Here is an 18,996-nt window from a genome sequence, read left to right on the forward strand (position 1 = left end):
TTCTCCAGAGATAATGGACCAAAAAAAAAGTGTACACAAAAACTAACCACCCATTACGAAATTAGATTCAGAGTTACACCAAATTCAATACTGGCTTTTTAAAGTACCACGACCCTATTACAGACACAGTCTGGAATAAAGCTGGGCACCAAATGAGGTATCAGTCTTTGACTTTTAAAAAGCCATTTTTGTGTGATGATGATGCTACTGAGGGACACAGCATGGGGTACATGTTGGAACTCTCTCATTGTCGTCACACCCAACACACTGGTCATACAGCATAGTGTAACGCTATAAATCAAATGGCTGGAAAGTTTATTAAATACTCCATTGTGATAAATCCTTTACATTATTGTCACCAATGTTAGGATTTATTAAGTTTACTTAGATAATTCTTGTTTTCCTCATGGTTTTAAGCACTAAACCGACTTGTAAGGTATTTATAGTAGTAGTAAATGACATAACTTTTTAAGCAAACATCACTTAACTTGTAAGGACAGTATGTTTTATAATCAGAGATATTTAAAGAAAGGAATAAACTGAGTGATGTCAGATAAAAGAGATAGAATGGAAGACAGAATGTTAAGAACAGGGTGTTATTGTGAGATAACGTATGATGTAAAAGAAAGGCAGCTAGGAAGCTGGATGAAAAACAGGACCATTAAGTAAAATTGAGGGTAAGCATTAAAAGCCTGGGAAACTCTGGATAGAGTAGGGAATGCAGCACCTAAAAGTTGTCCATCTCAGGAAGATAAGCCTTATAAGGAAAGGTGACTTCAAGTTATAGTCTCTTACATCACAACATAGGGGTACATAATCTCCTACATCACAACATAGGGGTACATAATCTCCTACATCACAACATAGGGGTACATAATCTCCTACATCATAACATAGGGGTACATAATCTCCTACATCACAACATAGGGGTACATAATCTCCTACATCACAACATAGGGGTACATAATCTCCTACATCATAACATAGGGGTACATAATCTCCTACATCACAACATAGGGGTACATAATGTCCTACATCACAACACAGGGGTACATAATGTCCTACATCACAACATAGGGGTACATAATCTCCTACATCACAACATAGGGGTACATAATCTCCTACATCACAACACAGGGTTACGAAATCTCCTATATCACAATATAGGGATACATAATCTCCTACATCACAACATAGGGATACATAATCTCCTACATCACAACACAGGGTTACGAAATCTCCTACATCACAACATAGGGTACATAATCTCCTACATCACAACATAGGGGTACATAATGTCCTACATCACAACATAGGGGTACATAATGTCCTACATCACAACACAGGGTTACGAAATCTCCTACATCACAACATAGGGTACATAATCTCCTACATCACAACATAGGGGTACATAATCGCCTATATCACAACATAGGGGTACATAATCTCCTACATCACAACATAGGGGTACATAATCTCCTACATCATAACATAGGGGTACATAATCTCCTATATCACAACATAGGGGTACATAATCTCCTACATCACAACATAGGGGTACATAATCTCCTACATCATAACATAGGGGTACATAATCTCCTATATCACAACATAGGGGTACATAATCTCCTACATCACAATATAGGGGTACATAATCTCCTACATCACAATATAGGGGTACATAATTTCCTACATCACAACATAGGGGTACATAATCTCCTACACAATATAGGGGTACATAATTTCCTACATCACAACATAGGGGTACATAATCTCCTATATCACAACATAGGGGTACATAATCTCCTACATCACAACATAGGGGTACATAATCTCCTATATCACAATATAGGGATACGTAATCTCCTACATCACAACATAGGGATACATAATCTCCTACATCACAATACAGGGGTACATAATCTCCTATATCACAACATAGGGGTACATAATATCCTACATCACAGCATAGGGGTACATAATCTCCTACATCACAATATAGGGGTACATAATCTCCTACAAAACATAGATGTACATAATCTCCTATATCACAACATAGGGGTACATAATCTCCTATATCACAACATAGGGGTACATAATCACCTACATCACAACATAGGGGTACATAATCTCCTACATCACAACATAGGGGTACATAATCTCCTACATCACAACATAGGGGGTACACAATATCCTACATCACAACATAGGGGGTACATAATCTCCCTACATCACAACATAGGGGTACATAATCTCCTACATCACAACATAGGGGGTACATAATCTCCTACATCACAACATAGGGGTACATAATCTCCTACATCACAACATAGGGGTACACAATCTCCTACATCACAACATAGGGGGTACATAATCTCCTACATCACAACATAGGGGTACACAATCTCCTACATCACAACATAGGGGGTACATAATCTCCTACATCACAACATAGGGGTACATTAACCTTTTGACGATTGATCAGTCATTACCAGTAATTCTTGTGACTACATTGTATATGCAAGGTAATAAAAGCCAATGCTTCAGCAAAGGAAACTGAAACAGCTACATGTCAAATTCATATTCAGAGGTATATTGTAAATACATGAATTAGCTGTAAAAAGAGAGGATATCCTGAGATATATAACAGAGTTATACAAACTGAGGGACAGTAGTAAGTATACCTACTTCCTTGTCCGAGTACACAGTCTACCGATAGACTACTGGATTCACAATATGGAGTCAACAGGGTCAATAGCATGATGAGGAGAACCATCTTGTGTCCATACATAATCCAATGTTTTTATTGACCAGTAAATTGAAAAGTCCTGTCACTTTTCTTCAGTGGATTTTCAATGCAGTAAAGGAATTTAAACTGGTGTCCAATAAGCAATTGAATTCCAAATGTTTCCACACAAGACATTCAGCATAGACAGATTTGTCCTAAACATCAATCCTGATTGTGATCATCAGGTCAGCATATATTGTAACAGGTAACTGCTTTACAGGTAATCGTGCACACCATCATTTACACAGGTTTCCTGAGTGATTAATGTCAAACTGACTACCTGTATTTATATATTATCCATCATGTCCCAGGTATATACACGTATCAATTAACTTTGAAAATTTGTCAAAAATGCAAAAAATTCAGTTAATGTGCTTTTGAAATTGAGTAGCTTAAGGCAAGATTGTATCCTGATATCAATATGTGAATTATATATGATGATAAAGAGGACAGCCTTCCTTAGCTCGTTAAGTTTGTGGGCTGGTCATGACATTGTAATCTAGCCAATAATATAGCTGTACATAAAACCATCTCCCAGTGACGTGGGATGATACTGACGTGAGACGATACTGACGTGAGATGATACTATCAATAGGTGACGTAAATATGACTTATGTCCTGGATGCGAGGATCACAGGAAGTGAATATAGAGATCGCGGATACCAAAAGTAGAAATTCTCGAGTATTGTTTGTTTTGAGTATATATTACAGGTACATTAGTGTATCCTACATACCACTCCTCACAGTAAAACAGCAGTCAATATCTCTATAATACCTACTATGTAAAGCGATAGGTATCCCTCTTAAATGTTTAAGAAATCTCATTGTGTGTGTTTGTTTTCTTCAGTTTTTGTGTTACAGGGCAATGTTAAACAAAAACGCTGACTGGGAACATTGTTTGGAAGGAAGACAAGCCACAGATATGCTCGGTATGCGAGATGTTGCTCACACAAACTTTACATGTTGATACCATTGTTTTACTTCATTAGTAAGTATTTGTTGACAAAGCTGTTTGTATGGTATGTAACTTCATCAAAGACATACTGTTTATCTATACCTTTACGCTCCATGGAGTAATCTATCTTGATACACAAAACAGACAAATCTGTCAGACAAGTGATGTTTGATGATGAAAAGTTGCTGAATGAGTCTGAACATCACGAAAACAGATTATCGTATATCTCTCTGGGCCGTTCTTAAATAAATCTGCTATTGTCTCATTCCCTTGTAAAATATGCATGGATGACAATGCTCTTTAACACAAACTGTATCTCTTATAGCTACAAAATCATGCTTGCAATTTATGCATCCAGTTTCCTTGAATAAGATGCTTTTCATTTCAATCTACTGTTCAAATACATAAATTTACATATCTCCATTCTTAAACTCTCACTGCCAATAAATCAGCGTATGCACAGTGGAAAAAAGCTCAGCGGATTAATGAGTGCAGGATTCAGTAACATAATCATGATATGGTCTCTTGATTGTTGAATGTTTCGTTCAGTCCTGATTTTTTCTCTTCTTTCTCAAATTAAATATGGATGTTTCAAACACTATTTATCACAGGCTACAGTTGTGTTAAATATGTTCTGTAATTTGTCCGTTCTGAATTATACCAAAATTTCTGAGAGGAACATCTAGGTGTCTCATTGTCTGAATGGTGAAATAAACATCTAGGTGTCTCATTGTCTGAATGGTGAAATGAACATCTAGGTGTCTCATTGTCTGAATGGTGAAATAAACATCTAGGTGTCACATTGACTGAATGGTGAAATGAACATCTAGGTGTCACATTGACTGAATGGTGAAATGAACATCTAGGTGTCTCATTGACTGAATGGTGAAACGAACATTTAGGTGTCTCATTGACTAAATGGTGAAATGAACATCTAGGTGTCTCATTGACTGAATGGTGAAATGAACATCCAGGTGTCTCATTGACTGAAGTAAAAATTTCTATCTTCCGACTAATAAGCTGAATCTTCAGAGGTATTGGTATCAACAGACCCCAATGTTATAGTTTGAGGGTATTAATTGAGCATTAATTAATCCCTTTATTTATACGGCTGCACAGGTGAAGGTTTCAATCTCTATGAATCTTTGTCAACCATGCAATCTGCAGTGGTTTGTTTACTTTTTTATGCATAAAAACTGCAAATATCAGAATCAAAATGTATACAAAAACAGATGAAATTATTCTATTCTTTCCAAAATCTCGTGACCAGTTATGCTTGAGTGATTTCCCTTTGGCTGAGATCACCTACTGTACCCCATTGGTATCTGTTGTATCCTAGATTTGGATGTTCCTATGTCTGTATTTTTGATAGTAGACTTCAGAGTTTTCAACCCTTGGGATATAATTGTGAATGTCTGTATCATTTTTATCTATCAAATTCATTACATGCTCCTTATGTATGTGTATGACTATGCATTTGTATCTATATATGTGTGTGACAGGACTAGTGTTTATGTTACCTATATTCTTCTGTATTCTGTATATATATTAATCTTTATATCATTAAAAAAGTCATTGTTGTGGTATAAGATATATAATGTTTGTATAGTCATTGGTTTGTCACACAATGTTATCGGACAGGTACATAGAGTAGACAACCGAAGAATTGGGGTCATTTATGACATTGCACATCTCTGTACATGGTAACAGATTTAAGTAGTCGAAGGTTTTACTTGGTCCTGTCAGCTTCAACTTAGCTGTGTTTTACTTTATATCCCATCCTTGACTTCTTATCAAACTATTACCGGTGTCATGTGGGATTTGTATCCCCCATAGGATAAATACCCGGATACTAAAACAGGCCATAGGATTAGTATCCAGGTACAATATTTGGCTATAGGACAAGTATCCGGATACAATAAATGGCCATAGGATAAGTATACCCCCATAGGAATTGTATTCCCCCCTAAAATTTATCATAAGGTAACAATGTAAGAATTTCGAAAATATTTTTTTTTAATGTTTAACTGCCTTAAAAGGTTGAAAAATAAAGTATTATCATATAATTTCATAATTTTTTTTCTCTTTAACTATTCAATAAAATTGATGAATTATTTCAAAACTGTTATATCTAGTCACTCTTGCTGGTACAGATAAGGCCATGTTGAGGTGTGTGAGCAAAACAATTTTTTTTTTAACCTACATGTATACAGCTGCATTTTCAAAATGATGACAACTTGGAAAATTGAAAGTTGATTAATTAACAGTAACCTATATTAGAGTTTAAAGGAATTTTCATGTGCAAGGTACAACTAAACACTGGTCATACTTAAGACCGCTATAAATCTCTTAATTTTTGAAAAGTTGTCCCGATGAGAACACTAATGCTAGATTACCTCCCCTTATTTGAAATAATTATCTCTTATTCTACCACGTTTGCTATGCAACGCCAGTTTTGATTGGTTTAAAACCGCGTATTATTTGCCAATGATACACGCTCGTGTCAATAATACACGCTCGTGAGTCACGGCTGTTACAATTTCCCCCCTCCAAAATCGTGCATTTGTAAACAAACATGGCGGTGCCAAAACATTTGAACGTCGGAGACCGTGTATTTTACAACAGAGAAATTTGCCCGATTGTTAATTTGTTCAACCCAGAACAAACTTTGCTAAACAATATGTTGTAATCTCAATTTCCACAGGCAACCTTTGGAGATCATTTCTACATGAATGGCCGACATCCCCGAAAATTCTTGTAAAGTTGCCGTCAACTGGCTTGGGATTGACGTCAGCTTTTGAATATTCATTAACACGCGCGCCTTATCGTTTCTTGTGAATTGTAACAGCCATGTAGCGACACATTTCCCGGGGTTTCTTTGCAGTTTTTCTATCAGGAAGAGGTAGATCTCAGAACTAAACAGTACATGGTAGAATGGAAATAATCAACTTTGACTCGTGTATTGTTGCAGGATATACAACTCGGATTCGGATATTTTGCAATTTTAATTAATAACTCAGGCCTGCAGCCTTCGTTATTAATTTATTTACAAAATATCCTCGTCCTCGTTGTATATCCTGTAACAATACACGAATCATCGTTAATTATTTCTTAATTATGTAAGAGATCAAAATTTCCATATTTCATACTCTAGAAACATCCACAACATCCTGTTCCTGCGTGTCAGTGTATTGCGGTGATCGGTCTAATAAGCCTTTGCATGTTTCACACTCATAATTCAATCATTACAGTTATCTAGCAATAATTATTGCATATGAACGCATTATTGATAATAATTCCCAACAGACCATACGACCCGACCTCTCCCATTGCCGTAAATCCACCCAGCCATCACATGTCTCCCGTGTGGGCACTTAAACAAAAACATCTAACTCACCTGCAAGCTGAAGTAGTAGGGGTGCCAGCAGTAGTAGTAGGCCGTAAGTCCTTAGCATACTTCGTGCCTCTAATCACTTTGATGACATCCAGTCAGGCTACCTGGAGCAGTAAAAACAGTCTCATCAATCATTGACTATCATTCTGTTTTACGCCCACAACTCCCTGTATGCTTTGCTGCACCTCCCCATACTTATCACGCACGCAATATGTACAGGAAATTGATTGGATGAAACACATGTAGATTTGGAATCTTTAAAACCGACGTGACTGGGAGTGGGGACTGCAGTGTCTATTGAAGACAACTAATTATTTTAGAGAAGCATTAAATTTATTGATAGTTAATGTAATGATGACATTGTCCAGGACATTGATCATTTCTGTAATAATCGGTGGATACAATCATCATTTGTACCCGGAACAAGGTATCCTTACCAAGGCATTAATTCACCTGCTGTCTCTGTAATAAACATTAAGCTTATAATGCAACAGTAAATTCACAGGCACTCAAGCAGAATATCAGAAATTAGTACTCAGCTAATACAAGCCATCACGGTGCTGCAATTCCACCGGACTAGAATACCGGGTCCTGTGTTCAGAGATATTCTGAATGCCTGATGTTTAATAATTCCGATCAGGGTTTCTCTTGATGTAAATGACAATACTATTATAGTTGCCCCCCACCCCCCCCCTCTTAGAACCTAAATGACTTGTTCTCCAAATATGGTCCTTGGTAGTTACAGGACAAACAGCCTAATGCAGGGACAGTTTTACAGGACAAACACAGACCACTTGATGTGCCAGACCTGTGTGATCTTCACAGACTAGGCTATTTATTCTGAAACAATACTTTTTATATTGTGTTGATCAGCCACAAGCTGTCTACACTTTAAGACATTCCTACTTCAGCAGAAATAAACACTTCCTCTCTCTGTATAATTTGGACAGCTATCACCAGAGCTGCTAATAAAAAAGTATTCTCCTGGTGCAGGTCAAATTTAATGATATTTTGTAAAATTCTGATAAGGAAAAGGAAGAGTATGGATAGCCTTCCAAATCCTGGAGATTAGCTGTGGAAAGCTGTAGCCATCAAACCACTGAAACCTACCACAAACCCACAAAACAGATAAGTATGTGTGTTGTCCACTGCAAACTTGACCACAAACCTTTACCACAAAACCCACAAAACTGACCAGTATGTGTGTTGTCCACAAAACAGACAAGTATGTGTGTTGTCCACAAAACAGACAAGTATGTGTGTTGTCCACAAAACAGACAAGTATGTGTGTTGTCCACAAAACAGACAATTAAGTATGTGTGTTGTCCACAAAACAGACAAGTATGTGTGTTGTCCACATAACAGATAAGTATGTGTGTTGTCCACAAAACAGACAAATATGTGTGTTGTCCACAAAACAGACAAGTATGTGTGTTGTCCACAAAACAGACAATTAAGTATGTGTGTTGTCCACAAAACAGACAAGTATGTGTGTTGTCCACAAAACAGACAATTAAGTATGTGTGTTGTCCACAAAACAGACAAGTATGTGTGTTGTCCACATAACAGATAAGTATGTGTGTTGTCCACAAAACAGACAAGTATGTGTGTTGTCCACAAAACAGACAAGTATGTGTGTTGTCCACAAAACAGACAATTAAGTATGTGTGTTGTCCACAAAACAGACAAGTATGTGTGTTGTCCACAAAACAGACAATTAAGTATGTGTGTTGTCCACAAAACAGACAATTAAGTATGTGTGTTGTCCACAAAACAGACAAGTATGTGTGTTGTCCACATAACAGATAAGTATGTGTGTTGTCCACATAACAGACAATTAAGTATGTGTGTTGTCCACAAAACAGACAAGTATGTGTGTTGTCCACAAAACAGACAAGTATGTGTGTTGTCCACAAAACAGACAATTAAGTATGTGTGTTGTCCACAAAACAGACAAGTATGTGTGTTGTCCACATAACAGATAAGTATGTGTGTTGTCCACAAAACAGACAAGTATGTGTGTTGTCCACAAAACAGACAAGTATGTGTGTTGTCCACAAAACAGACAATTAAGTATGTGTGTTGTCCACAAAACAGACAAGTATGTGTGTTGTCCACAAAACAGACAATTAAGTATGTGTGTTGTCCACAAAACAGACAATTAAGTATGTGTGTTGTCCACAAAACAGACAAGTATGTGTGTTGTCCACATAACAGATAAGTATGTGTGTTGTCCACATAACAGACAAGTATGTGTGTTGTCCACAAAACAGATAAGTATGTGTGTTGTCCACAAAACAGACCAGTATGTGTGTTGTCCACAAAACAGACAAGTATGTGTGTTGTCCACAAAACAGACAAGTATGTGTGTTGTCCACAAAACAGATAAGTATGTGTGTTGTCCACAAAACAGACAAGTATGTGTGTTGTCCACAAAACAGACAATTAAGTATGTGTGTTGTCCACAAAACAGACAAGTATGTGTGTTGTCCACAAAACAGACAAGTATGTGTGTTGTCCACAAAACAGACAATTAAGTATGTGTGTTGTCCACAAAACAGACAATTAAGTATGTGTGTTGTCCACAAAACAGACAAGTATGTGTGTTGTCCACATAACAGATAAGTATGTGTGTTGTCCACATAACAGACAAGTATGTGTGTTGTCCACAAAACAGACAAGTATGTGTGTTGTCCACAAAACAGACAAGTATGTGTGTTGTCCACAAAACAGACAAGTATGTGTGTAATTGTCCACAAAACAGACAAGTATGTGTGTTGTCCACAAAACAGACAAGTATGTGTGTTGTCCACAAAACAGATAAGTATGTGTGTTGACCACCACAAACCTTTACCACACAAACCCACAACAACTGTACCACTGGCTGACAAGAGTGTTATCCACTTAACCACTATGCCACATTAACTCAATGTAACCTGTATAAAATCAGACCTTTTAATTCAACTGGACACCTAGACTAATTAAGAGATCAATTCAAATTTAACCATATATATCAGTTTTATTTGCAATTTTAATAATCTAATGACAAGGGCTGACCAGCATACACGTTATATACATCATATACTGGACAGTGAAGATCCCTTACTGTATAGAAGACACCCCAACATCTATAGCTGCCTGATACAGCCAGCCTGAGTTCCATCAGCAGGCAGCAGCTGATCTCATGATGTATCAAATATATCTTGGAGAGTCAGTCTATCACAAACATATATCATTCATCTGTACCAGTACATCCACCAACACCACACTTGTGATATATAAACCTATGAAAGATTATGAGAGACTAGAACGGGATGATGGACCAACACCCTGGTGACTCTCCACAACAGAGGAACCGGTCAATCTCCCTCTGTAGCACAGAGATAAGTAGGAATACCACAGTACCTATACATCCCACACATAAAATGCCTCCATCTTTCCATACTTTCATGCAACCTTTACATCAATAAATAAATATTTCATTTTGCTGAAAGACATAAATAATCTTTAAATAGCTCAGTGTGTATGAATATTTGACTGAACTGCACAACTATCAAACCCACCATGGGGCAAATCCTGCACTAGAGTCACACCCACTATTGGGCCACACCAACATTGGGGCCACACCCACACTGGAGCCACACCAACTATGGGGCCTCACCTACTTTGGGGCCACACCCAACTTGAGTAAGGATCCTAACACTAGGATAAAAAAAGCTATAATTCTAAAAGTCAATCAACACTCCAGTAACATAAGATATCTAAAACAATTATACATTGTAACAAATTACTATGCCAATATCAAAGTAAAATCCTTGAAAATACTTGACTATAGAAAGAAAATAATTTCTACCACTTGAATTTGATCACGGAAATATGTCCAATCATCTGTAACTTTAGATATTCATTGTACTTCATTTGATTCTGTTCTGACTATTAAGGATGAATTTTCTAATGTTAAGTTATAATTATGTTGGAGAAATAATCATATCTTGATATTGTTTGACAGTGAAGGAAAACAACATCTTAAGAAGGACAGATGGTACATACAAGTATAAGTAAGAAGTATGCCATGAATAAATTAAGGGAAGATTATTTACACTAAAGTTACAGAGAGTGTAAATTATCTCCCCTTAATCAACCAATGATGTACCAAAGTTACAGAGGGTGTGAATAATCTCCCCTTAATCAAACAATGATGTACCAAAGTTAGAGAGTGCAAATTATCTCCCCTTAATCAACAACCCCTTAATCAACAAACGATGTACCAAAGTTACAGAGAGTGCAAATTATCTCCCCTTAATCAACCAATGATGTACCGAAGTTACAGAGGCTGTGAATTATCTCCCCTTAATCAACCAATGATGTACCAAAGTTAGAGGCTGCAAATTATCTCCCCTTATTTTACCAACGATGTACCAAAGTTACAGAGGGCGTGAATTATCTCCCCTTAAATAACAAATGATGTACCAAAGTTACAGAGAGTGTGAATGATCTCCCCTTTGGTAATCAATACAGTGGGCTTGAATTACCTCCCCTTGATTAATCAATGATGTGCTGAAGTTACAGAGATTGTGAATTATATCTCCTCTTAGTAAATCAATGAAGTACAGAAGTTATGGAGGATGTGAGTTATCTCCCCTTAATTAATCAATGATGTACTGAAGTTACAGAGGGTGAGAGTTATCTCCCTGTAATTAATCAATGATGTACCAAGGTTCAGTCCCATTATTTGTATAAATTTGAATCCAGTCACTTAGGGATTTTACCACTGAAATATAAATATCATACAATGCTTAGTTCCAGAAGTCATTAATATCAATATAGCCAAATGGAACCATTTTTGCCCCACCCCACATAGGGAAGCTTCCTACTAAATTTGGTTAAATCCTGATTAGTAGTTTAGAAAAAGATGTCAATTGTTGACGGCTACCATGTTGAAATTTTGATGAGGTAAAAAACACAACACTTTGTTGGGTTAATTTTCTATAAATCCCACCAATATTTAGTTAAAATGTGTTTTTCAAGATAGTGTCATGGAGGCCATCTTGGATTTTGGACCAACCCAAAAATAACTATAGTTGGTCAGGACCATCTCAGGATGGTCAATGATGGAACTTGAGAAGAATTTTGAAGCATAAAATGTAAACACAAACCTGGGGACTACAGTATGTACAATGAAAGACAAAACATAATGATGACGAGTAAACCGTATTATCCTCAGAGATTTGGGGATATTAAACCATTTTTGACACTCTAAAGTGTCCATAACCAACTTTTTGTTTTTACAGGTTGTTAACTTGATCCAATATAAAACTATTTTTTATTGATCCACAAAAAGTCAGAATTAAAACAAGTTATCAAGGTGATTACAAAGTATGGCTTTATCTTCCACTTTCACTTATATATTCCAGTATAGAATGTTGTAACTCGAGGAGAATTACAAACTCATCAATACCTCCTACAGCTGGCCCTATAAGGCCACCACTGGGTAACACAGGCTACAGATCAGCAGCATTGCTGTCACATACAAAAATAAACAACATCTATCACAATTTTAAAGAAAGCAAAGCAATTGATAGGAACCATAAGCGATTACACACCCTTTGAGATTTCTGTGGTTTGTAATTTGTCTGTAGTTTGAATTGACAGGTGCAAATCGGAACTCAATTACAATTTACACAGCTGTAATGATGGAGTTCCAATACCTCTATTACAGGAGACACTGGAGACTAATTTTGTGTTGTAATTGAAGATTCTGACATAGTGTTTTACAATCAATTTACAATCTATTTTCAAAGTTATGTTTCAGGTATCAGGTTCATCTCTGGAACTGTCACTATCCAAAGCCTCAATCTTTATAGGAACTAATTATAATTTCTACAAAACAAAAACATAACTTCAATCCCTATGACTTTGATCCATAAAATTCAGTATTAATGCTTTCAGTGGAAAACTGAAGGTTTTATAAACCCTCATGGAACATTTACAGTTATCATAGAATGGAGACAATTATCATGACAAACAGACCTTTATCATGAAGCAGAGACAATTATCATGGCACAGAGACAGTTATCGTGTGACAGAGACAGTTATCATGTGACAGAGACAATTATCATGACACACAGACCTTTATCATGAGGTAGAGACAGTTATCAGGGAACAGAGACAATTATCATGGGAGAGAGACAATTATCATGTGACAGAGACAATTATCATGGGACAGAGACAGTTATCATGTGACAGAGACAGCTATCATGGGACAGAGACAGTTATCATGTGACAGAGACAATTATCATGTGACAGAGACAATTATCATGGGAGAGAGACAGTTATCATGGGACAGAGACAGCTATCATGGGACAGAGACAGTTATCATGGGACAGAGACAGTTACCATGGGACAGAGACAGTTACCATGTGACAGAGACAATTATCATGTGACAGAGACAGTTATCATGGGACAGAGACAGTTATCATTGGACAGAGACAGTTATCATATGACAGAGACAGCTATCATGGGACAGAGACAGTTATCATGTGACAGAGACAGTTATCATGTGACAGAGACAGCTATCATGTGACAGAGACAGTTATCATGGGACAGAGACAGTTATCATTGGACAGAGACAGTTATCGTGTGACAGAGACAATTATCATATGGCAGAGACAGATATCATATGACAGAGACAGTTATCATGGGACAGAGACAGCTAGTTATCATGTGACAGACAGTTATCATGGGACAGAGACAGTTATCATGTGACAGAGACAGTTATCATGGGACAGAGACAGCTAGTTATCATGGGACAGAGACAGTATCATGTGACAGAGACAGTTATCATGTGACAGAGACAGTTATCATTGGACAGAGACAGTTATCATGGGACAGAGACAGTTATCATGGGACAGAGACAGTTATCATGGGACAGAGACAGCTAGTTATCATGGGACAGAGACAGCTAGTTATCATGGGAGAGAGACAGTTATCATGGGGCAGAGACAGTGACAATTATTTTGGGATAGAAACAGTTTTCATGGGACAAAAAATATCATGCACTTACCAGGTTTTAATGGGGACAAAAATAAATATCATTTGACAAAAAAGTATAGGCTTTAATTGGGAAATAAGGCAGCATCGATCCTTGCACCCTAGAAGGATGGAACAGCTCTATCATGGGACTAGAACATACCGTATGTTAACTGGAAAATGTCTGTAAGACAGAAATACTCCTGCTGCTACGTGACACCTCAAAACACAGTTTGATGAGGATTGCATCAGCAGTTCCTGAGATTAGCTAGTTATATTACTTTGGGACAAGACAAGGGTAACACTATATATATGTCCCCTCATTTCATGGTGGGGGGGGGGGGGGGGGGGGGGGCATAACAAAGGGCAGGATTACTGTGGGACAAGAACTCAGTTTACAATGGCCAAGGGAAAGGTTACTAATGGACAAGGTCATGGGGTTATCATGGGACAAGGTCAAAGGTTAACAATGGATAAAGGGCAGGGTAACTATTGGATAAGGTTTTAGGGTTATCATGGGACAAGGTCATAAGTTAACAATTGACAAGGGGTAGATTCCCAGTCTTATTCTCAAAGGGTAAATGTTTTTTTTTACTTTTACCCTGTTAACCCACATATGTAAATATTGCCATTACATCAATGCAAGACAAAAGTTGACGTGAGGTGATTGAGCAAGTGTACCTTGTCTCAACCCGAAGGGGAGATCAAAACAAAAATCTCACTGGTAAAAATTGTGGATATCCCTGTCCGGGGTAAGAAAAAAGGTTATTATCGGACAAGAATCTAACAATGGACAAATCACAGGGTTAAATTATCATTGGGCAGTGAGACAATGGGATATATGTCGAAGAGTCCAAATCACAGGTTCTGATGTATTCCTCATTCTATAGACATTACAACATACAGTATACTTATGTCTCCTTACACTGATAGATATATCACAGTAGGTAATGATATATAGTACAGGACAGAGAACAGGAAATTAGAAAACATACCTAACAGCTAGGCAGGAGATAACAACTCAGGAAACATAAAGAGAAAACCTGGGATATCTAAACATCAAGGCTGATATTAGGATCAGAGGTACTACAAACCTATCCAATAAAATTTAAAATGTTATTTACCTCGTCTTAGGCATATATTACTTCCTTTCTCTCATGGATGTGTCCCAATACCATTCGTTAAGTGAAACTCTAGATTTTATCCGACACTCCACTCATCCTGACACCACATGTTAGGATTATCAACCACTACAATAATATTTTCTAAACAGTACACAGCAGTTAAACCACAGCTGTAATTTCTACTATAATTATGCTTTGCTTCAGTGAGCAGTGAGGCAGCCAGCTCTCGATCAGCTGATTAATTATTTACCTGTATCAGCGTAAACAAAAAACTACAATGGGTAAATCCCCACACATGCTGTCCAGCGTCAGAGGTATCCAGGTAGCAGTAGGTACAATGACAAGCCACACGAGGCTGATCTCAATATGCCTTCACAACCCTAGTGATCCAGTCTTTTACATATTTGTATACTAAGAACCGTGTAAGTTCAGTTTTGACTTACCTTGTTGTAGGCTACATGTATATGTCACAAACCAAATGTTAACCAGGGCCTATCTATCCAAAATTATCAGTTTGTTTGTAAAATTACTTCCTTGCTCCTAAATTCATAGACTCAAAACTACACTCGCCACTAGTTTGCTCTTGTTAATGCCCTGGTCCTACGCCATGTACACTCGGACCCACAGCTATCATGCCCTGGTCCTAGTTCATGTAAACTCATACCCGCAGCTATCATGCCCTGGTCCTAGTTCATTTAAACTCATACCCGCAGCTATCATGCCCTGGTCCTAGTTTATGTAAACTCAGACCCACAGCTATCATGCCCTGGTCCTAGTTCATGTAAACTCAGACCCACAGCTATCATGCCCTGGTCCTACGTCAAGTAAACTCGGACCCACCGCTATCTTGCCCTGGTCCTAGTTTATGTAAACTCATACCCGCAGCTATCATGCCCTTGTCCTACGTCAAGTAAACTCAGACCCACCGCTATCATGCCCTGGTCCTACATCAAGTAAACTCAGACCCACAGCTATCATGCCCTGGTCCTAGTTTATGTAAACTCAGACCCACAGCTATCATGCCCTGGTCCTACGTCATGTAAACTCAGACCCACAGCTATCATGCCCTGGTCCTAGTTCATGTAAACTCAGACCCACAGCTATCATGCCCTGGTCCTAGTTCATGTAAACTCAGACCCACAGCTATCATGCCCTGGTCCTACGTCAAGTAAACTCGGACCCACCGCTATCTTGCCCTGGTCCTAGTTTATGTAAACTCGGACCCACCGCTATCATGCCCTGGTCCTACGTCAAGTAAACTCAGACCCACAGCTATCATGCCCTGGTCCTAGTTTATGTAAACTCAGACCCACAGCTATCATGCCCTGGTCCTACGTCATGTAAACTCAGACCCACAGCTATCATGCCCTGGTCCTAGTTCATGTAAACTCAGACCCACCAAGGATATGCCTTAATTGATCCTAGCTAGTTCATACAAGAGGCCCATGGGCCTTAACGGTCACCTGAGATTTGAAATATTTCAGTTAATTTAATTTACCCTTTTTAGCCCCGCCCATCAGCCCTCAGGGGTCAGTCAGGGCCAACATATGCATATTATCAAACTTTCATCCCATGCTGAAAATGTTAACCAAGTTAGAATGAATTCCAATAGAAATCAAACAAATCAGTCAAAAATGTAATTTCCCTATATAAACTATAGTCAAATTTAACCCCTCCCCAGGGGAAAACTTATGACCCCCGGGTCATTAAATTAATAAATTTTAGTAGGGCACCTTAAGACCCTTCCAACTATGAAGAGTATTTGATTCTACCTTATTTCGGTCTTGAGAAGAAGATTTTTGAAATTTCAGCCAATTTGACCATTTTTAGCCCCGCCCATCAGCCCCTCTGGTTCAATCAGGGCCAACATGTGCATACCATCAGACTGCCATCCAAAGCTGATAATGTTAACCAAATTAGAATGAATTCCAATAGAAATCAAACAAATTATAGTCAAAAATGTGATTTCCCTATATAAACTATAGTAAAGTTTACCCCTTCCCCAGGGGCAAACTTGAGACCCCAGGGTCATGAAATTCACAATTTTAATAAAGCATCTTAAGACCCTTCCAACTATAAAGAGTATTTGATTTCAACTTATTTCGGTCTTGAGAAGAAGATTTTTGAAATTTCAGTCAATTTGGCCCTTTTTAGCCCCGCCCATCAGCCCCTGGGGGTCAGTCAGGGCCAACATGTGCATGCCATCAAACTGTCATCCCATGCTGACAATGTTTACCAAATTAGAATGAATTCCAATAGAAATAAAACAAATAAAAGTCAAAAATGTGATTTCCCTATATAAACTATAGTAAAGTTTACCCCCTCCCCAGGGGCAAACTTGAGACCCCAGGGTCATGAAATTCACAGTTTTAGTAAAGCATCTTAAGACCCTTCCAACTTTAAAGAGTATTTGATTCCAACTTATTTCGGTCTTGAGAAGAAGATTTTTGAAATTTCAGTCAATTTGGCCCTTTCTAGCCCCGCCCATCAGCCCCTGGGGGTCAGTCAGGGCCAACATGTGCATGCCATCAAACGGTCATCCCATGCTGACAATGTTAACCATATTAGAATGAATTCCAATAGAAATCAAACAAATAAAAGTCAAAAATGTTATTTCCCTATATAAACTATAGTAAAGTTTACCCCCTCCCCAGGGGCAAACTTGAGACCCCGGGGTCATGAAATTCACAATTTTGGTAAAGCACCTTCAGACCCTGGCATCTATGGAGTGTATTTGATTCCATATTATCCGAGAGTAGAGAAGAAGATTTTTGAAATTTCAGTCAATTTGGCCCTTTTTAGCCCCGCCCATCAGCCCCTGGGGGTCAGTCAGGGCCAACATGTGCATTCCATCAAACTGTCATCCCATGCTGATAATGTTAACCAAATTAGAATGAATTCCAATAGAAATAAAACAAATAAAAGTCAAAAATGTGATTTCCCTATATAAACTATAGTAAAGTTTACCCCCTCCCCAGGGGCAAACGTGAGACCCCTGGGTCATGAAATTTACAATTTTGGTAAAGCACCTTAAGACCCTTCCATCTATGAAGAGTGTTTGATTCCACCATATCTGTGAGTAAAGAAGAAGATTTTTGAAGTTTTAGTCAATTTGACCCTTTTTAGCCCCGCCCCTCAGGCCCCTGGGGGGTGGGGACCATATAATTTACAATTTTGGTTGACCTTTAGCCATAAAAGCTTCCTGCCAAATTTCATTGAATTTGGTTTAGGGGTTTTGGAGAAGAAGTCGAAAATGTAAATTGTTTACGGACGCACGACGGACGACGGACGACGCACGACGGACGACGCACGACGCACGACGACGGACAAAAGGGGATTAGAATAGGTCACTTGAGACTTTGTCTCAGGTGACCTAAAAAGTGACTGGCATTGGACTACATGATCATATCTAGTCCTAGTTTACAAGCAGAATCCAAAATACTTTTATGTACAATCATACATTCTAGGTAAAGCTATGGCAAGGTACAAAACTACATCATATAATCTGACAAACAACTTATACTCATACAAGCTCATGACCTAAAAGCTCAGATGGCACATGAATATATAACACTGTATAAACCTTACAGAAAAAAAATGACACTCAAGTACGACTATGTAATTATAATGCATATAAAGCCTACCAAGTTTTCAAAAGATCTGTCAGAAACTGTAGTGAGAGATCTCCAAAAGATCAGTCAGAAAC

The 18,996-nt window shown here is 38.0% G+C and overlaps 1 protein-coding gene across 9 annotated transcripts in view; it reads right to left on the reverse strand.

The window, feature by feature from the left end:
* The window catches only part of LOC117327415, a 70,178-nt gene that overhangs the window by 19,134 nt on the left and 32,048 nt on the right, over positions 1-18,996 (reverse strand). For 5 of the 9 annotated variants that reach the window (XM_033884430.1, XM_033884398.1, XM_033884405.1 and 2 more), the window contains one exon: positions 7,141-7,241. In XM_033884430.1, the coding sequence (XP_033740321.1) occupies positions 7,141-7,198 (58 nt within the window). In that variant the 5' untranslated portion in view covers positions 7,199-7,241. Of the gene's footprint in view, positions 1-2,688; positions 2,944-7,140; positions 7,242-15,290; positions 15,417-18,996 lie in introns of those variants that run through there. The other 4 variants (XM_033884382.1, XM_033884373.1, XM_033884421.1 and 1 more) reach the window with 3 other exon arrangements.

The sequence above is a fragment of the Pecten maximus genome, chromosome 1 (assembly GCF_902652985.1).
Source record: "Pecten maximus chromosome 1, xPecMax1.1, whole genome shotgun sequence".
NCBI classification, from domain to species: domain Eukaryota; kingdom Metazoa; phylum Mollusca; class Bivalvia; order Pectinida; family Pectinidae; genus Pecten; species Pecten maximus.